The 22,212-nt window shown below is 30.7% G+C and overlaps 1 protein-coding gene across 1 annotated transcript; it reads left to right on the forward strand.

Annotated features, from left to right (window-relative positions):
• The first annotated feature begins 17 nt into the window (after nt 1-17).
• Nucleotides 18-8,214, forward strand: LOC120165040 (ABC transporter B family member 25-like). Its single transcript, XM_039174634.1, has 9 exons — nt 18-140; nt 266-398; nt 532-607; nt 703-768; nt 871-978; nt 1,167-1,274; nt 1,351-1,525; nt 2,142-2,182; nt 8,011-8,214. Exons 2-9 carry the CDS (start codon nt 367-369, stop codon nt 8,212-8,214), a joined length of 810 nt encoding a protein of 269 aa, XP_039030565.1. The 5' UTR covers nt 18-140; nt 266-366.
• Nucleotides 8,215-22,212: the final 13,998 nt, after the last annotated feature.

The following is a 22,212-nucleotide window of genomic DNA, read 5'->3' on the forward strand; positions in this document are numbered from 1 at the left end:
GGTTGGCCTCTTCTTTTGAGGCCTAAATGCTGCATATACATTGTCAGTTATTGTGGTAGTTATATAGGGAGCTAATTTGACAATCACTGGTTTAATGAGCCCCGGTGCTCTAACGTCCTTCATTCTTTATAGTCTCACAGGTGTGGCCCTTGTTGGCTATATTTATGAATAGAAATGTGTGTGTGTGTATTTCATCATCAAGTTTTCCATCCGTTGTGCTGGTTTTCTACTTTAATCAATTCGTTTGGGCTATTCGCACTGGCAGTTGGATCTTCCGTGTCCGGACTCTCAGGGTTATACACTATCGCAATGAAAGCTACAGGAGCCAGCAGGCGTGTCTTTTAGCTTCTGGATTGAGCCTCATCGATGCCGAAATCGGGAAATAAGTATCCATTGGGGTTAGTTCGCCCTTTGTTAACGATTCTTTTATATGAATATGATTGAAATCGATGGTGAATATCAGTTTCAGTCATGGATTGTGTAAATGGAAGTGAGTGCTAAAAGTGACAAAGCATCATTCTTTTGTTTCAGTGATCAAGATGGAGAAGTTGAGTTGGATGAGGTCTGGTTTGCCTATCCATCCCGTCCTAACCATATGGTACTCAAGGTATTCATCTGTTCGTACTTATCCTAGCAATCACGCAATGTCCTGATATGAATGATCTTTGTTTACTATTACGTGATGCATTCAGTTTTTTTCAGGGAATAACACTTAAACTGCAGCCAGGATCAAAAGTGGCTCTTGTTGACCCTAGTGGTGGAGGAAAAGTAATACCCTTATCCGAAGCTTTCACACTGTTTAGAAACATTTTCGGCTTATTTCCGAACACCATTGTTGTGGAACATTATACCATTTACTGTCTGCTGCAGAGCACGATAGCAAGCTTGATCGAAAGGTTTTATGATCCAATGAAGGGAAAGATTCTATTGAATGGGGTTCCTTTGGTAGAAATATCACATGAATATCTTCACAGAAAGGTGGTCTTGATTTTCCTAACTTCTCAAGTCAATCCAACAACCTCATAGATTTGGGGTTGAGAGTCATATCTCAATACCATGTCCTGGTATACGTCGGATGTGAATTCCGAACACGGGTACATCGTAACTCAGTTTGTGACTATCTGGATAGCATTAGAATATGATGAACATCCTTCTTTGTTGTTCTGATCAGCATAGTAAGCCAGGAACCAATCCTTTTCAACTGCTCGATAGAGGAAAATATAGCTTACGGATGTGAAGGCCAAGCCGATATTAATGATATCGGAAACACACCAGTAAGCTTTTTTGCATCTTCAAGACTATTACAGTCTATAGGAACCACTATGACATTTAAATGTTGAGAAATTGCAGAAAATGGCCAATGCACTTGAATTCATATCGAAATTCCCAGACAAATATCAAACTCATGTCGGAGAGCGTGGAGTACGGCATTCGGGGGGACAGAAGCAGAGGGTAGCGATAGCAAGAGCGTTGCTGATGAATCCGAAAATTCTCCTATTGGATGAAGCCACAAGTGCTCTGGATTGTAATACCCCAAATTTTGGCTAGTGACTAAAATGTAAGTTTTAAAAGTTTGGTGGCTAAAGTATAAACTTGTAAGAGTATATGGACAAAAAATGTAATTTTTAAAAGTTATATATTTTAGCCTGTAAATGAACATTTTGGCTTAAAACAAGAATTTTTGCGATAATCAGATTTTCGGTCCGAGATTTGTGTTAAAAGCTATAAAGTGATAAAGTTTAGTAGTGAAATCGGATAATCGGATCGAACTGAAATTTTACAAAAATTTGAAGGATGTTAGAAAATGGTTGGAATATTATTCTTATATTTTAGATAAGAGAAATTTAACTCATATCAGTATAATTTTTCATATTTGTTTGAACAGTTGACTTTTAGTAATTAAAATGTAATTTTTGAAAATTGCATGGCCAAAGTGAAAAGTCAAAGTCAAGTTGATTTATATTTGACCAAGGAATACTTTAATGGAGAATAAGACAATGACATTTGGTAATTATCAATATTCATTAATGGTAAAAATGGAATTTTCTAAGAATTGAATTTTAAATTCAATTAAATTGGTTTAGTGTAAGTGTATTAATTATTAAATACTAGAATAATCAAGATAAACAACTTATTTTCAGCCATTTTCTTCCATTTGTCCGAAACCACCAAGCTCACCAAGGTAAGAATTTTATTTTGATTTTAGAAGTCATACACTTGATTTTTGGATTAAGCTATTAGATAGATAATTAACCTACATTAAATTCTCTATCATTTAGTACCAATATTTCATGGTGAGGATGATTATGTATTGAGATTGAAAGTTAGGGTTTATATAGGGTTTATGGATTTTGAAGAATTGATGAAGGATTTTTATGTTTTTGATGTTAGTGATTAATCATAAAGTATGATGATTTAAATCATGTGTAAAGCCTTATGTTAGGCTTGAACAAATCAGGGTTTATGGAGATTGAATGGATCTTGATTTAATTTGATGTTAGGATGATTGGAAATGCATAAATTTAATGTTAGGAGGTTGAATTCATGCTTCAAATTAAATGGAAATCAAGCCCTAATTCACTTAGGGTATTCGACCATTAGGGAAATTTAGGGGGAGATGTTGAAATAATTCCTATGGTCTTGTATTGATATTAGAAGTGTTTCATGTGACTTAAAGATCAATTTGGACCAATTTGGAAGCTTGAATAAGACTAAGAGTTAATATACAAGTTTTGAGAATTGTGAGACATTATTGCAAGAATGAGATATTTGAAGAGTTCAATGCTGATTTTTAATATTTGAAATGCTGAAAATTTAAGTTAGAAATTTGATTGGAACCAAATTGCAAGTTTGGTAAAGTTTAAGGGTAAAATTCGAAGGGTCTCAATATTATAGGGACTTGATTTCAAATTTATTAAATGTGAAGGTATCATTTGGGTAAAATATTATAATAGTGCAAATTTTATGGACATGCTGACTTTTAAGTTCATCTATTGAGTTGGGATCAAATTTTAAGTTTATAAAGATGGATGGTCGAATTCGAAAAAGACTAAGAAAGTTTAGGATGAAAGTGCAAGTTTTTGAATGTTAAAGTATTGATTTAGGAATTTTGATAAGGTGTTGGAAATTTTAGAGATTAAAGTGCAACGATCTAAATGGTGAGGGATTATTATGAATTTATTGGAAAAGTTAAGGTGAATTCTAGAAAGAACTCATAATTAGTGGCTTTATTTTTTATTTGGCAAAAGTTGAAGAGTTGATAATGGAAATAAATACTTATGGAATTTAAGGAAATATTTTTGAGAAGTTTGAAATTACGATGGAATTACGATTTAACTTTATAATGATTTAAGTATCAATTTTATTTCTATCAAGTTTTATAATTACTTTTAGATTATGTTAGTTTGATACTAACATGTAGTATGAACATTCTATGTTATTATATGATGTCGTCAGACCACAGTAAATCTAGTGATTCGAGTAGCTCGAAAGGGAAGGAAAAAGTTTGAGATCGAGAAGGTTATTGTGGAGAAGATTCGATAGCAAGACAAAGGTGAGTGCATTTAATTTGTATTTATGTTATCGAACAAATATTGACTTGTGATGAGCCAGTGTCAGAATTACTACAATAAAAAGTGATTTCTAATGTTATATGAATTGTGAATCTAGCCTATATGTTTATTTATTAAGCTTATAGAATTGGGGAAAAGAATTAAGGATGCAAACTAAGGAAAGTTATCTAGAAATCCATGATTCAAACAGTAAGTTTAGAAATTCACCATAATTATATAGAAATGATTAGAGGATGAATTTTATACCGTTGGATTCGTATATCAGTCTAGTTTTGTCTAAAATAAACATCTACTAATTTCGAGGTGTATAAAAAATTATGAATTTTTAATCAAGAATAGGTCATAAAACATGGCAACAGATTTCGCTCAAAACGGTTTCTGTTAGTCAACTTTGAAAATTCGTTATAAATTGTACAAGTTGAACTAGAAGAATTTCCTTATATGGTTAGATTCTTATTCGAGTCTAGTTTGCATAGGTATTAATGGAATAATTTTTAAGTATGTATATTAATACAAAAAAATATTTTTTTGAAGGTAGTGCAAACTACCAGAGCATGAAATTTTGATAAAATTGGATAGTTGAAGCATTGAGAACAAATGATTAATTCTAAAGCTTAGTGAGACTTATATTTTGATTTATTAATCAAGTGTCAAAGTGGATTCAATTTACTTATTTAGCTATTTTGATTGAGGATGACTTGTGATAAGTCAACCTCGCATTACTTAAAGTATGTTTTCTATCTTAAGTATGGATTGTTATTTTCATAATGTTTATTTATGTCCTATGAATGTTTAGGGTACGAATTACCCAAATTAAGATTTTTATGAGAATGATTGGAAAATGATTCTGAATTGAAATATTGATTATGAAACGAACAATATATAATCTAAAAGTCAATTGTATGTTGCATTGAGAGTCGTAGGTACAATTGGCATGACATTAAGTGATTACTTATCAGTTATCAATTTCCAGTTATATGCACCGTTGGTGCTCATGTGATTATTGACACTGAAGTGCCTAGTGCGCTCCTTTCAGTTCTACTCACGTCCTTTATATTCTCATAAATATGTATTGAGCTATAAAAATAAACATGAAAGTTATGAATGACGTTTCAGTTAATAGAAATCATGATATTATTATTTTATTAGACAGAATATGAAAATGAAATGAAAAGTTCTAAAATATGTACGAATGACTAGGATGTGAATTTTTATGTTATTTGATATTGATTTACATAATTTTTGATGAAATCATGAGAGGATGATTTTTAGGTTTTAAGGGAAAATTAGATTGATCAGCTAGGTTCGAAAGTTTTAATGTTTTTATTTAAATTAAGTTTCATGTTATAATACTTTACAAAAAATTTATATTTTATATCATTTTAGTTATGTAGTTGTTTCACTAAGTTTTACTTAGCGTATGATGGTTTCATGCTTAGGTTCGAATACAGTAGATGACATAAATTGAGGAGCTTTCTAGCATCTTATGGGAATCAAACCTATCGACAATATTAGCAAGACATCTTAACTTTGACTTATTAGTGACATGTACATTATAATTGTTGGGTTGCTTTATCAGATTTATTTTATAAAGGGTCTGTAATAGTAATTTAGGACTGTTTTAATTTTAGATAATTTTAGCTATAATTGTATTTATGAATGAATATTATAAACGGTTTTAAAACAAAGTTTTAAATCAAGCAATATTAGACAGATGTATATAGATATGAAACAACATGGAATTGCCTAATTGCTGCATAGAAATTAGCCTTGTTTGGAACAATAAATTATTATGTTATGACTATGCATGCAAAAGAAATTACAATTTTTTGTAAGAAAAGGGTTTTTAAACCGCAACAAAATTTTAAGCATTTATGTTCAATAAATGTCTGTTAAGTTGATGTGACATCTTTAGTTCGTATTATGAGACGTATACAGACTACGAGTGTTACATGGACGCCGAAAGAGAATACCTTGTGCAAGTGAGAATATTGCATTATCCATATCCGAATCTTATTCATTTAAGAAACCATATTCTTAAATTGTTTAGTTCATAATTCTCGAGTCCTTTCCTCGTTCGAATATTGCATAGGAGCCATGGCTTCTCTGAATCTTATTGAAGAAACTGTGTTCTTAACTTGCTTAGTGTAAACACTAATTTTTTCATTTCATTTTATTATTATAAAATTATCATTATTATTCTATATTATATATATATATATATATATATATTATTTAAATAAATATTACAAGGTCCAACTCTAGCCCATTTTACAAAACATGGATGACCCAAAATGGTCCAGGCCCAAGCCTAACCCTAATGATACAGGGTTTGTATCATCTCATATAAACCCAGCCGCCATCAATTCACAGCCGTTGGATCTGGCCATGATCCAACGGTCCTGATGCTTCCAGAAGTAACCCTAGGGTTATGATAACCCTATGGACCACGCGCAGTCGCCTCCACGTCCAGCCGACGCTGCTGCTGCCATGCCTCAACCCTCACCGAGCTTTCCAGAAGCCAGTTGTCCCACCACATCAATGCTCTATGGTGAGTCACCGCCATAGCTTGGTGACTCATCGACAAACCTCTCTAGGACCGGTCCAAAGGCAACTCGATGGTGGCCTATAAATATGGCGACCGAACCTGCAAAAAAATATATATATATACAAACAACGACAGAGGGGAAGACAACAAAAACTAACACGAAACGAAGCAGGAACTACAACCACCGAGAGCAAATCAACACCAACACAGCAACATTCAACAACCATCAACCAATCGGAAAACAAAAAAGAAGAAGATAAGAACTTATCAGAGCCCAAAAGTCGTCTGAAATCACCGAATTTCAAAGGTAAAATTTTAGATCTACGAGGTTCAGGGAAATTTTAGAAAAAGGGGAGGCTGGATGTCTGCGACGGAATAAGGCGGTCGGCCGGTGACCATTCTCCCTCCGGTCGGAGACTTTTAGAGAGAGGGCAGAGCATTTGTTCATTCTCTCTCAGTTAGAGAGAAAATAAGAAGAGAGGAAATGAGGAGAATGGTCTGAAGGGCTGGCCATTCGGGGTTTATATACCCCTCCCAACGGTGTCGTTTTGGGTAGGGGGTATATGCGTAATTTTCCTATGGAAAAATCATACCCACAATACTCCAGGTTTTATAAAGTTCTATTTTAGTTACTGGAATTGAATTTTCATGCATTTTGATTTTGTTTTCGAATTTTATTTATTTATAATTTAGTCATTATCAGTGTTTATATATCTTTATGTTAGATATTAAATTTAGTCCCTTAGGTTTTAATAATTATTATTTTAGTCACTAGTTAATTAATTAGGGTAAATTACACTTTTAATCACTTAGATCTTATAATATTATGAATTAGGGTATCTAATTTTAATATGTTATAATTTAGTCAGTAGTTTTAATATTTTAATTTATTTTTAATTACTAATTTTATTGTTTTTAAATATGTAAGTTTTAATTTTATTTATTCATTGTTTAGTTATATTTTAATTTAAATGTTTATTTTTAATTAATTATTATTACTATTATTATTATTATTTAGTCTTATATATATATATATATATTTGTTTAAATAATAATATTTATTTATTTTTAATATCAAATAAAAGGGCAGTCTTAAAGCAACTAGATGTCCTATTCTGGTATTTTAAATAAATAAATATCTTACTTATAAAAACCAGAAAACACATATTGTTTTATTTAAATTATTTTCTTAGAAAAATAATCATATTTTAATATTTATATATATTTTTATATTAAGAAATGGGATGTCTTAAAGAACATCTGTAAGTCTTTTTATGATATTCTTAAATAAAAATCCTATTTTTATAAATTATATATATTAATTAATTTATTTTAATTATTTTTATAGAAATATTTTATTAATATTTATTTATTTTTTAATATTAATAAATATGTTGTCTTAAAGCAACTAGAAGTCTTTTTTCTGATATTTCTAAATAAATAAATATCTTATTAATGTATGTTCTTAAAATTATATTAATAAATTTGAAATAACATAATTAATAATTAAATATATTTTAAATTTTTAAAATTTCTAATAGTAGAGACAATTTATAATTAATGAATACCAATTTTGGGCGTTGTGGGAGTGCTAATCATTCCCCAAACGTAATTGACCACGAATCCCTTTTTATTATTAAAAAGAACGAATTTTTGGTTAAAATACAGATTAATTTATCTTTTAACTGATGTTTTCTTAAAAAATCTTTTAAAAGATAATTTTTAGGTATTCGACCTACCTGACCCAAAAGGCCGATGGCGACTCCTTAAACATTTTAAAAACCATTTATTCACATCACTTTTCCAGTCAAGTAAAAAAAATTGTGCCCGAACGAAAACCGGTTACGACACTTAGGCCATAATTTTCGAGTTCTCTCATATTTTGTGTAGGATGCCATGGATTCTCTGATGAAAGGAAGAACCGTTGTAGTGATAGCTCAGTTGCTATCTACGGTCCAAAGTGCAGATACCGTGGCGGTTGTTTCCGATGGACAGATTGTTGAAAGTGGCAATCACGAAGAGCTTCTTAGCAGTGATGGTGTTTACATTGCATTAATTCGGAGACAATTACAAGCACCCAAAACAAACTTGTAGTGTTATGTTACCCAAAAAAAATGTGTTTTTTTCCTACTAAAAATTCTAAAATTTATTTTGAATTAATCATTTTATTCGAATAATACATACATAATTATTCTATATTTTACAAGTATGATAAGATAATATAATATAGATTCGTTGGTATTGATTTAAAAGGATGGATTGTTTCATATTGTGAAAATTGAATCCAATAATTTTAACTTATTCGACACATTATCAAATACTCATAAAATCTCATATTAATCGAAAATTAACTTTTATAAGTGATTAAATATAAGTTTCGTACTCTAAATTAGTGATTGATTGAACTAAGATCTACCCACGGAGGTTGCAGGGTAGGAATGGTAACGGGATGAGTTGGGTTTTTGTATATATATATATATATAATATTAATCGAACCAAACTTTATTTATTTTATGTAAATTGATTTTACAGGAAAATGTTTTTCAGTATTTTGGGTTTTTGTATATATATATATATATTAACCGAACCGAACTTTATTCATTTTATATAAATCGGTTTTACGAAAAAAGTTTTCTAATGTTTGATAGTTGTAATTGGTTTTACGGAAAATATTTTTCAGTGTTTGACAGTTGTAATTGATTTTCCCAATGAAATTCATTTTCCTAATTCCTTTGTATTTTTTGTAAAATGTTTTACCATCTGATTTTTCGTAAAATATTTTCCTAACTTTTCACTTCAGCGTTTAAGCACTCAAAAAATTATTATTTCATTTATTTAATATTAATTTAATATTATTATAATATAATTTAATAATATTAATTTTTAATATTATATTAATATATACTCAGATATATTATAATAATTTACGATATTATATTTTTAATTTAGTAATATATAATAAATTATTAACATAATTGATATTATCTAATATTTTTATAAATATTATTAAATTATTAATAATGAGTAATATTAATTTATGCATTTAATATTAATATAATAATTTAGTACTATATTAATGAAATACTAATAATTAAAATTAAGGGTGTTCAAATGGTTAATTAAGTCACATATCGAATTAAATTATCATTAACCGAAAAAACTAAACTTTTTTAATCAAATCGATTTTAAATATTAACCAAACCGAACTTTATTCATTTTATGTAAATAATTTTCTATAAAATTAATTATAGTGTATCAAATAATTAGTGAAAATGGTTTACATAATATCATTAAAACACCGTAAAATAGTTTCCGAAAAATTGTTTTCCAAAAAAATGTAATTCATTTTACGCAAAATAGTTTTAGATAATTTATTTTACGTAAAACAGTTTTCAGGTAATATATTTTACATAAAACAATTTTCAGGTAATCTATTTTACATAAATTGTGTATTGCTTATGACCTCATTAAAAAGTCTCCCTACTCTTAAATGTAGGGAAAAAATACACCCACATAAAGGCACAAAAGGATACACGACAATTTTAAACTCGGTACAAATTACCCCAAGACGTTTTCCCCCCTAAAGTTTAAATCGTTACCTCATTTTCCCCAATCTGTTACTCTGTTAAAAAAATACGTGGGTAAATTACATATATAGTCACTCAACTATTCGTGCGGTTCTATTTTGGTCAGTCAAGTATTTTTATTTTCAAAATCATCACTAAACTTAAGTTTTTTTCGTTTGGGTCACCCAATTCGATTAGATTTATTTTTTAAAATTACAATATATATGAATTCATTTATATCACATATTTTTTTACTCAACACATAAATTTAATGTATAATAATATATAATATTATAACTTAAATAATATACAACATATTTAGTTGTTTGTAATTAATATTTTAATAAAAAAATGTTAAATATTAAATTATAATATTTACATTCCTATAGGTTCAACCTTTCTTCATGTATATGGTAAATAAATTAGAACCAATATTCTTCCAATTAAAAGAAACCAATTGAAGCTTGAACATTACTTAACATTTTTGTTTTTTAAGAAGAGCTATATAATACACTAGGCTGAATTTCCACTCGAGTTTAAAAACAAACCAGAACCATGCAAATCTTCTATCTAATAATTAGAAGAAAAGTATGTTATATTATGATGTAAATCAGGCCACCTTAATTGTTCTATGTCAAGAGATTCGAAGGAAAACATAATAAACTCACCAAAACAATTTTTTTGAAAAGTCACCAAAACATTAGAATGAGCAAGAACACATGATTTTTTGTTGGTGATAATACAAACATCTTGTAACCCCCTAGACGGTAGATTCGAATCCAGGCGGACACATGTCGTATATAGAGATCATTTTCAGATTCAAAACACACTTAAAATTCATTTCAGTAAATAAAATATGAATAATGTAAAATACGAATATATATATATATATATATATATACTAGAAGTTCATATGGAAGCATGGTCAAAACAAAATATCGGTATGCAAATATACACAGATGACAGTAAAACACATATCACCATAATATAACAGAGATGACGTAGAGAATATACAATGGTACAAAAATGGAGAATGGTCGAACCTCCTGATGCAAAGTCTGCTAGCCTACTGTTGGGTAATATCTGAAAAGTTAAAAATTAAAGAACGAGATAAAAAGCCAATGTACTTGTGGTATATAAAACATACAAATAAAATATTTTGATAAAATTATTTTATAACAACATGCTCTTTAAAAACATGAACACTACCCCCATTCAAACACCATAATGTATAGGTTCCCCTGAACCATAAACCCACATGTACGCCCGGCAAGGACCTTATGCTAATAGCATAAGGGCATGCGGTAAGGTCTTAGCCTGTGCACAAAATAGATGAGCCTACGGTAAGGTCTTACAAGTCAGAGACTAGGCCTAAAATACTTCATCCAATAATACTACCAATGATAGTAAATATGCATGAATTCGGTAAGTTAATTTAATAAAACATCAAAACATGTCATTTTTTTAGAATCATATACATAAATACGGCTTTTAAGTATCCTTGACTTATATTTTCCGAAAATGAAAGGTTGAAGAGAGAGAATATTGGCTTTCCAGAAATGGAAATTTGCTAATTTTGAGAGGGTTTTATACCCATCAAAAGAAAATGGTATAATTATGTCATAAGTCTTTGGCTTTTAAAACTTTTTGATTTGGGTTCAAATTTAGCTAAAGTTTCATTTTGGAATTTGAATTTTGGCAAAATTTTAATTTATTCCTTAGAATAAAAGTAAGAAAAATTTAACACCGAAATTAGGGTGTGACAACTCACCCCCTTAAAAGAAATTTCATCCTCGAAATTTACCTGGTCTGAACAGATGAGGAAAGTGATTCTTCATCGACTCCGACGATTCCCAGGTAACCTCTGCGGAACTGCGGTTGCTTTGTTGAACATTAACCATCAAAATCCGCCTTGTAACATCCCAAAAGGTCGGGTTAGTGACTAAATTGTAAGATTTTGAAACTTCATGTCTAATTTTGAAAAATTAAAAAGTTTAGGGACTTAATTATAATTTCTTTGTGTAGAACTAATTAGCAAAGAAGGAATGATGAAAGGGTATATTGGTCAATTGATAGGAAAATGAATTAAAAATTCATTTGGGATGTTTTATATGGCACGTGGAGTTAGAAGGAGAGAAAGAAATATCAGATAAGTCTAGAAGCCATCTTCCTCCTTTCTTCCTTCTTACACAGTGAGCTCCATAGCTAAGGTAAGAATATTTTTAGTTGGTTGATTCTTATAATTTATGAGTGGTTTTGATTATTGGAGCATTAGAAAAGCTTATAGAAGCTTAAAGAGAATAAAAACCTTAAAATATTTACAAGTTATAAGAGATTGAAAATAAAGGGTTTTTAAGTGATTTGATAAGAAAGAGTTAATAGCTAGATTTTGAAGTGAAATTTAACTTGTCATGAGTTGAAATAAAAAATTTAAAGTGATAGAAAGGATTAAGAACAAAGTTGAATATTTGGTATGATTTTTTTATTTCAAGTGTTCTAGATAGATACTGATGTTAAGATGAGTTAAAATGATATAAGATGGTTTGAGTGAGTATAGTTGAGTTTGAAGTATTGAAAGGAGTTTAAAGTACAAAGTTTATATAATTTTTGGTAATTTTATGGTTAAATGAGTGTATTCTAGGTAAGGGGTATCGGTATTGGATGAACAATACTAATACATCAAAGAAAAAATATGTGATAATTAGGTATGGGTATCGATACTGGATGAATAGTATCAATACCATAAGGTAAAAGTGGATGAATCCTTCAAGCAATATCGATACCGAAGTAGTAGTATCGATACCAGGGGTATCAATATCAATGTTTAAGTATCGATACCATTTTTAAATCTGAATTCTATAATGTTAAGAGGGTATCGATACCACAGTAAGGAAGTATCAGTATTGTACATCGGGTACCGATACTATTCATATATAATTGGTGAATTTAGTGCTTTGTTTAACTTATGTTATCAAGGATCTATTCTATTAATTCGAATTCTAATATTTATATCAATCGTATAATTGTGTAGATATTGAATGCAAGCAAGTTTCAGAAGAATTGACAAGTTAGAATTGATCAAGATAAGGATAAGTGTATTGCTTTGACTAGTGAGGCTAAGGTAAGTGCATGCTAGTATGAAATATGATCGTATGGAAAGAAGACTTGCGATAAGTCTATTTCCAATGTTTGATGGCATGATTTCATGAATACAAGAATCATAGTGATGGTTTATATGTGTACATGATGTACAAGTATATGTCTATATGTAACATGCATTCTTAGACATAATCTATATGGATATATGAGAAATTATATAAACTATGTGACTATGAGCTAGGTGAGTACATATCTATGTGATAATCTATGTGATATTATCTACGTGAATATATTAAAAAATGATATGAGCTATGTGAAATGGTCTATGTGACTACGTGAACATGTCTATATGATACTGAACTATGTGAATAATTGAAAATGTAAAATGTGTAAATGGTAAAGCCCATAAGTATGTGATTTGAGAGCTGTTGAAAACATTTTGATGTTTCGATATAACAAATTAAGTATAAATGAACTTTAAGATTTTACAAATAATTTTTAAAGTATATTCGATTCAATTATTCGAATATCAAAATATTACTCCAAGTCTTTCAAAGATCAATTTCAATCCTTACTAAAGTGTAAAATTGTGTTTTAAACTTAGAATATTTTTTAAACAATTTTACAAAGTATTTCGAACCAAAATCGAGCCAAAAATCAATTTTTTGAAGGGATGTACCGATGTACACTTTGATGTATCAACGCACACCCTATTTCAAATGCATTTTGTGTACCGATGCACAGCCATGCATCGATGCACTCTTGAATTTATTGAAACATCGAATGCATTTTGTGTACCAATGCACAAACCATGCATCGATGTACTCTTGGCTCTTTTGAAACATCAAATGTAATTAGTGTACCGATGCACTCCTAGTGTACCAATGCACTAAGTCTTATAACGGTCGAAATATTTGAATTTAACACCTAGTGTACCGATGCACGATATTAGTGTACCGATGAACACACACTCCCAACTATTTTATTTAATTATTTTCACACAATAACAGCTCTATTGACTTCACCAATGATCCCCAACGTTCAGAAGTGATTCAAGGTGTATTTAAACAAGCTTAAGAGCCATTGATCAACAACAATAAAGGAGAGAAGTTAGAGAATCAAATAGAAAGCATCAAACCTGAAGTTGAGCATTTCAAGCCAAATTTTCATTCAATATTCATGTTTGCTTTCAAAAACACTTATTGTGCTCAATTTTATTATTCTTGAGTGTTCTTTATTTGTTCTAGAATTGTGCAAACATCTTGTCTTGTGAGAATTTTCTGTAAGTTTGCAAAATTTGTATTGTTCTCTTTGGGAGAAAGTTTTCTTAAGAATTTTGGGTATAATTCTTGAGGGATTTGTAAGGTTACTCTTTTTCCTCAAAAGAAAGACAAATTAGTGAATTTGTGGAAAATCCTTAGTGTGGATAGCTAAGGTAGTGGATGTATACTTTGGTTGAGAAATTCGAACAACTCTAAATCGCTGTGCAAATATTTTCAATTTTCTGCAAAAGCTTTCACCAAAATTTTTATTGTCAATTCACCCCCTCTTGGCTATTTCGGCGATCGATTAACTCAACAATTAGTATCATAGCCTCACTCATTTGAAGGTTTAATCACCTCTTGAGTTTATTCGGGAAGATTTATATCGATAATCAAGTCATCAATGGCCTCCACTTCAAACTTAGACTTTGGTCTTGATTCAATGCCCGTCAACAAGCCTCATTTCTTCAATGAAGCTAATTATGCTTATTGGAAGAATAGAATGAGGTACTTCATTCAAGCAAGTGACATGAGAGCATGGAATATCATAGAAGACGGATACATCATACATTCCACTCCTTCAAGATCGTGGAGTGAAGCAGAGACAAGAATGTTCCAGCTAAACTCAAAGGCCATCCATATTATTTTTTGTGCTCTTGGACAGGATGAATACGAGAGAGTTTCATCTTGTACAACCGTCAAGGAGATATGGGATAAACTACAAGTCACTCATGAAGGCACAGACGAGGTAAAAGAATCTAAAATTAGTCTCCTAACTCATAGCTATAAAAATTTTAGGATGAAATCAGATGAAGATATCAAAGCTATGACGGATAGATTTTCAACGATTGTCAATGGCCTCAAATCATATGGAGAAATCATTCCAAATGAGAAGCTTGTAAGGAAGTTAGTTTACTTTCTTCCGAAAGCTTGGCAATAAAAGAAAACGGTAATCATTGAGGCTAAAAACTTAAAGTCTTTAACTCTCGAAGAGTTAATTGGTTCACTCCGCACTCATAAAATGATGCTTATAGATTAGGTAGACCTCGAGAAGATTAATGAGCCAAAGAAGAATACGGAGAAAAAGAAGAACGTGGGAGTTGTTCTCAAATCCACAAAAGATATGAGTGATTCGAATGAAGATGACGATGATGAGGAAATGACATTATTTGCCAAATGGTTCAAAAAATTAATGAGGCCCATCCAAGGTAGAAAATTCAAACGAAACGAAGGCTTATAAATGAACCAAAGGAGAAAGACCTTATTATTTGCTATGAATGCAAAAATTCGGGTCATGTCAAATACGATTGCCCACAATTGAAGAAGAAGGGTCAGTCTAAGAAAAAGCATAAGGCACACGTGGCTACATGGAGTGATGAAGAAGCTTCCGATGAAGAGGAACAAGAAGTAGCGAACTTATGCTAAATGGCCATCGGGGAAAACTCTCAGGTAACCTCTAACTCATCTAATTTTGAGGATTATTCTTTTGATGAGTTAGTAGAGGAATATACTAAGTTGGCTTCGGATTATGATAAATTATTTTTAAAATACAAAAATGATATTTCAAAATTAAAAAATGAAAATAATCTCATATCCAAGATCAACAATGATCTTGAAAGTAAGATCAAAGAATTACAAATCAAATTAGATGAATTTGAAAAGAAAAATACCGATTTGCATAACTTACTTTCAAGAGTAAATGACGATCATCAAAATAAAATTGATGATCTTAAAGCTTCTTTTAATAAAGTTAACCAAAACGTTTTGAAAATGGAGAAAGTTCAAAAATCAACTTTGATAGAAAAAGTTTTAAGAACTACATTCATAGAGGTCTCCAAAGAACCTCTAATGGAAAAATCGTTAGAAGTATATGGGTTCCTAGAGAACTCATTACTACTAAAGATAAGGATATCCTACACAAATGGATACCCAAGGGGACTAGGATATTAGAGACTAATGAATATGGACCCAAAAGAACTTGGGTACCAAAAATAAAAAATTAATCTATGTCTGTAGGGAAATGAGCATTGCTACAAGGCACGGGAAATAAATTCAAACTCATGGTACCTTGAAAGTGGATGCTCAAGACACATGATCGGAGACAAGAGCCGGTTCATAGAGCTTAATATCAAAAATGGAGGAGAGGTGACTTTTGGTGATAATTTAAAAGGTCACATTGAAGGTATATCTACTATAGGTAATACCTCTTCCATACAAATTAAAAATGTTTTATATGTGAATGAGTTAAAACATAATCTATTGAGTATTAGCTAATTATTTGATAAAGGATACAATTTCTTATTTGAAACTAATGGTTGTAAAGTCATTGACATTGCATCTAATCGGATTATGCTTGTTGGTCATAGAATAGGAAACATATACATGGTGCATTTAGATTTTATAAATATGACTAATTTATGCTTAGTTGCTAAGGATGAACATGATAGTTGGTTATGGCATAGGAGACTACAATGACTAATTCAATGAGGGTTAGTAAGAGGGTTGCCAAAACTAAAATTTGATAATGATAAAATCTGTGATGCTTGTGCTAAAGGAAAACATAGAAGATCTTCCTTTAAATCCATTAATGATGTATCAACTAGTAGAGTATTACAATTGATTCATATAGATCTTTTTGGGCCAACTAGGACTACTAGCTTGGGTGGAAAACAATATGCATTTGTCTTAGTAGATGATTATTCTAGATATACATGGGTTCTATTCTTAAGTACTAAAGATGAAGCATTAGAAAAATTCTTCACATTTTCAAAAGTAATCCAAAATGAAAAAGGTTACTCCATAACTAGTGTTAGGAGTGATCATGGAACTAAATTAGAAAATCTTAGATTTATTGATTTTTGTAATTCTAATGGTATGAGCCATAATTTTTCAGCACCTAGAACCCCTCAACAAAATGGAGTTGTTGAGAGAAAAAATCAAACTTTAAAAGAAATGGCTAGAATCATGCTTTGTGAAAACAATTTGCCAAAACATTTTTGGGCGGAAGCCACAAATACCGCTTGTTATGTTATTAATCAAGTAATGATTAGGCCTATTTTGAAGAAAACTCTATATGAACTTTTCAAAAATGAAAATCCTAATATTAGCTATTTTCATCCTTTTGGATGTAAATGTTTTGTTTTAAACAATGGTAAAGAAAATCTTGACATATTTTATGCTAAAAGTGATGAAGGAATTTTTATGGGTTATTCTTTAAATTCTAAAGCTTAGCGAGTATTTAATAAAAGAACTTTAGTTGTAGAAGAATCTATACATGTTGTTTTCGATGATAATCCCCTTCCGAAAAAGGATTCTTGTGTGAATGATGATGTAGGTAATGCAAACTCAAATGACGTTAGACATGACGTTGGAGAACCATCATCAAAGGAAGAAGTAAAAGATGAGGAAACTCATGATGTTCTCGAGAATCCAACCATTGAAGAAAGGGAAGTCTCTTACCCAAGAGAGTACAACTATGTCAAGGATGGTGAAATTATAGGTGATCCATCCAAAGGGGTAACAACTCGATATTTTCTTAGAAATATATGTAATTATGTTGCATTTATCTCATGCATAGAGCCTAAGAATATCAAAAAAGCATTAGATGATGAAAATTGGATTATGACTATGCAAGAAGAGTTAAATCAATTTGAGAGAAGTAAAGTATGGACATTAGTTGAAAGGCCTAGTAATAAATCTATTGTAGGTACTAGATGGGTATTTAGGAATAAGCTTGATGAAAGTGGTAATATAGTGAGAAACAAGGCTAGACTTGTTGCTCAAGGCTATACTCAAGAAGAAGGCATAGACTTTGATGAAACATACGCTCTCGTAACTAGAATGGAAGCAATTAGAATGTTATTATCATTTGCATGTTTTAAAGAATTTAAATTATATCAAATGGATGCTAAAAGTGCATTTTAAATGGTTTTATAAAAGAAGAAGTGTATGTGGAACAACCTCCAGTTTTTGAAGATTCAAAATTTCCAGATCATGTTTTTAAATTGACAACAACTTTATATGGTTTAAAACAAGCTCCTAGAGCTTGGTATGAAAGATTATCAAATTTTTTAATTGAAAAAGGTTTTTCAACAGGAAAGGTTGACACTACATTGTTTTTAAAGAGGAAAGGTAAATATTTATTAGTAGTTTAAATTTATGTTGATGATATAATATTTGGTTCTAATAATGATGCTCTTTGCCAAGAATTTCTAAGCTAATGCAGAGTAAATTTGAGATGAGCATGATGGGGGAGCTCTCATATTTCTTGGGACTCCAAATCAAGCAAAGAAAAGATGACATCTTTATCAATCAAGCTAAGTACGTCAAGGATATGCTCAAGAAGTTTGGTATGTAAAATGGGAAACCTCATGCCACTCCAATGAGTTCTTCTACAAAGCTTGACAAAGATGAAGGAGGTAAATGTTTGGATGTTAAATTGTATAGGTATATGATTGGCTCTTTGCTTTATCTAACCGTAAGTAGAGCGGACATTATGTTTAGTGTTTGCTTATGTGCTAGATTTTAATCATGTCCTAAAGAATCTCATTTACTAGTTGTTAAGAGAATCTTTAGATACCTTAAGAACCCTCCTAGTTTAGGACTTTGGTATCCTAGAGACTCTAACTTTGGCTTGCATGCCTTCTCTGATGTGGATTATGGAGGATGCAAAATAGATAGGAAAAGCACCTCCAGTACTTGCCAATTCCTAGAAAATATGTTGATTTCATGGTTTTCAAAGAAACAAAATTGTGTTGCATTATCTACCACTGAAGCGGAATACATTTCAGCCAGTAGTTGTTGTGCACAAGTTTTATGGATGAAACAACAACTTTTAGTTTATGGAATTGAAGTAGGTACCATACCTATAAAGTGTGACAATATTAGCGCTATTTGTCTCACTAAAAATCCCATCCAACACTCTAGAACTAAGCACATTGAAATTAGACATCGTTTCATTAGAGATCATGTCACAAAAGGAGATATAATTCTAGAATATGTTGATACTTTGCATCAATTAGCGGATATTTTTACAAAATCTTTAGATAAAGAAAGATTTTGGACACTTAGGAGAGAATTAGGTTTAACTGACCTGTCTTCACTTAGTGTTTAAAATAATTTTAGCATATTTAATTAGTTTTGAAAAATGCTTATAAAAATAATATTTTTGATTGCATTCTTTGCTAATAATTAGGGGGAGTTTATGATTCATAGTGAAAATTAATTATATGTTCAAATAATGTTTAAGAATAGATTTGATTGATTGAACATAGTTAATTTTCGATATATGAGTTGCCAATACCACTAGAGCTAATTAATTTAGCATTTTAAGTGTTTAAAACGAATTTTTGACATTTTTGTGCATAATGCATCGATACACTAGAGAGTGTACTAATGCATCCCTTGAATGTGCATCGATTCACCATGAAGGTGCACCTATGCATTCCTTGAATGTGCTTCGATGCACTAATCTGTGCATCGATACACCCGTCGGGTTTTAGGCTTAAATCCCTAAAAATCTCTCATTTTCTCAAAACTCCTAAAACCATATACTCACGCCGTTCGAAACCTCTCTTACCATACACTCGAATCTTGCTCTTTTTAACCCAATTCAAGTCATAATCTACTTGATTTTCAACTCCTAAATCTGGTACATTCATTAAAAATCGTGCAAACAACATCACATTCTCACAAAATCCGAATTTCTCAAGGTATTTTTCTAAAACCCCTATTTTATTGATTCTTGAACTGAGAAGTAGTTTTGATTAGTTCTAGGTTGAACTATTTATCGGGTATTGATCATATAATGTTTATAAATTAGATTCTACAACCAATTTCATCAAAAACACAAGATTTTTCAAAAAAATTTCAAAAATTTTGAAATAAAAATATTTTTTCCCGAAAATCATTATTTTAATTGATGTTTTTGATTTAATTATGCTATTTGAAAAATACATATTAATTTTCAAACATTGTTTTCCAAATAGTTTTTCAAAAACTTTGCCCATTATGATTTGGTTTAGAGAACCTTGAATATTGCAGACTCTTTTGAGTTTTGGGATTGATTGAAATTGCATACATATGTTTCAAATTTGCAGATTACCATATCTATTCCGATTTCCTTAACCATGTCTAATCCTAAATGCCCTAGGACTTCATCAAGCCGTTCAACCCAAAACCGACCTCCTATTCCTCCACCCAATCCAAATCCAAACCCGAATGATCCAAATATGACCATTCTCAATTCATGTTTTAATCAACCTGGTCGTAGAGAAAACCTCTACCATAGGTATCATAATTATTTTGAGTCATACAAAATCCGGGAAGAGCTTATTCCTTCGATCCAAGCTATGGAAGATATGAATTTTCAATATATTCCTATCCTTAAATCCTAGAAGTTTGATAAATTGTTTCACCTTAAACCTATTGTTTATCATCAATTAGTCCATATCTTCTATTCCAATGCGGTATGTGTCCAAAAATGAGCGTCGAACCGAAACCATAAGAATTCGATCCTATCTTTTAGGTCAATTTGTTTATATCGATTCTGACACAATTGCTACCAATTTTGTATTAGATAACATAGGTTTATATAATGAAAAGGAGACTGTGGCATCACCGTATAAATCTAAGGATAGTGTAAGTACCTTAAGAACTCATCACGATCGATTCCTACATTTGATGATCTCTTAGTGTCATAGATTTATGGTGGATACATTGTATCCAACATAATAAGAAAATTAATCTTCCACATATCATCTTTAGTGAGTTAGAAGATACCGTAAACACTGTCCCTTCTAAGAATGTAGAAACTTTAGTTTACGGTTATCTCCTCAGTAATCTATTTATCAAACTTGGGGTTAGGGTTTTGCTTGATATTCCCATCCATCTCCAGAACCAAATCAATCTCACTTCCTTAAAGAAATCGGGATGGAAAAAGAATGAAGAAAATGGCCAATGGGTTCGATCCAATGAGCAGACACCGGGAGCTAGTTCTTCAAGAGCTCCACCTCCACCGGTACTTGCAGCGGACGATGATCCAGAACTTCAAGAGCTTTTTCAACATATAGACGATCACGTACCAGATGATGACTCGGCACAACAAGAGGATCAAATGTCTCCATATTTTCGATCATTTTTTGGAGTCATTTGATCTAAGGTTTGCATATACAGAGTCCCACTTAACTGCTATGGGGGCTCAACAACAGGAGAAGAACGAATGATTAGATGCACTCACACTCGAGACGCGAGCACGTTATCCTCCTCCTCCCGATCCTCCTATGGATTAGACCTTGTCTTGCTTTTCTTGGATTGGATTTAGAACCTATTGTTAAACATTTTGATGTTTTTGGATTGTTTTATTTTGGATGTTTGAATTTGTTATGGATATTGGATGTTTGACCTTAATATATATATTTGGTTTGTTTGAATTTTTAATTTGGTCTTAATTAAGTTTTGCATCATTTACATATTAGATAAATATGACCAATTTACCATTGCACATTGTTTATGAATATTGAATTAAGAAACTAATGGCTAAACTTTCTCTTGATTGTGATCTTAGCAACTTAAACTTTAATTTTCTAAATATCAATTGGCTAAGTTTTTCAAAAATCTTGTTTAAAACATTTATAGAGTCTTTTTGATTTAACAAAAAGGGGGAGAATATAGTAAGGGGAGTAATTTTTCAAAATTGATTTCAAAAATTATTTTAAAAGAAAATTTTAAAATTACTCAAGTGTTTTGTTATATAAAAAAAGGGGAGATTGTTGAAAACATTTTGATGTTTCGATATAACAAATTAAGTATAAATGAACTTTAAGATTTGACAAATAATTTTTGAAGTATATTCGATTCAATTATTCGAATATCAAAATATTACTCCAAGTCTATCAAAGATCAATTTTAATCCTTACTAAAGTGTAAAATTGTGTTTTAAATTTAGAATATTTTTGAAATAATTTTACAAAGTATTTCAAACCAAAATCAAGCCAAAAATCAATTTTATGAAGGGATATACCGATGCACACTTTGGTGTATCGATGCACACACCCTATTTCGAATGCATTTTGTGTACCGATGCACAACCATGCATCGATGCACTCTTGAATTTATTGAAACATCGAATGCATTTTGTGTATCGATGCACAAACCATGCATCGATG

This window comes from Hibiscus syriacus, unplaced genomic scaffold (assembly GCF_006381635.1).
Source record: "Hibiscus syriacus cultivar Baekdansim isolate YM2019G1 unplaced genomic scaffold, ASM638163v2 tig00111566_pilon, whole genome shotgun sequence".
Lineage (NCBI taxonomy): Eukaryota > Viridiplantae > Streptophyta > Magnoliopsida > Malvales > Malvaceae > Hibiscus > Hibiscus syriacus.

Bases quoted from the DNA above. Each gene is read 5' to 3' on its own strand.
- LOC120165040 (XM_039174634.1), top strand. From the start codon at position 367: ATGCCGAAATCGGGAAATAAGTATCCATTGGG. The intron at 608-702 runs GTATTCATCTGT...AGTTTTTTTCAG, and splicing joins CTAACCATATGGTACTCAAG to GGAATAACACTTAAACTGCA. The intron at 1,275-1,350 runs GTAAGCTTTTTT...GAGAAATTGCAG, and splicing joins ATGATATCGGAAACACACCA to AAAATGGCCAATGCACTTGA.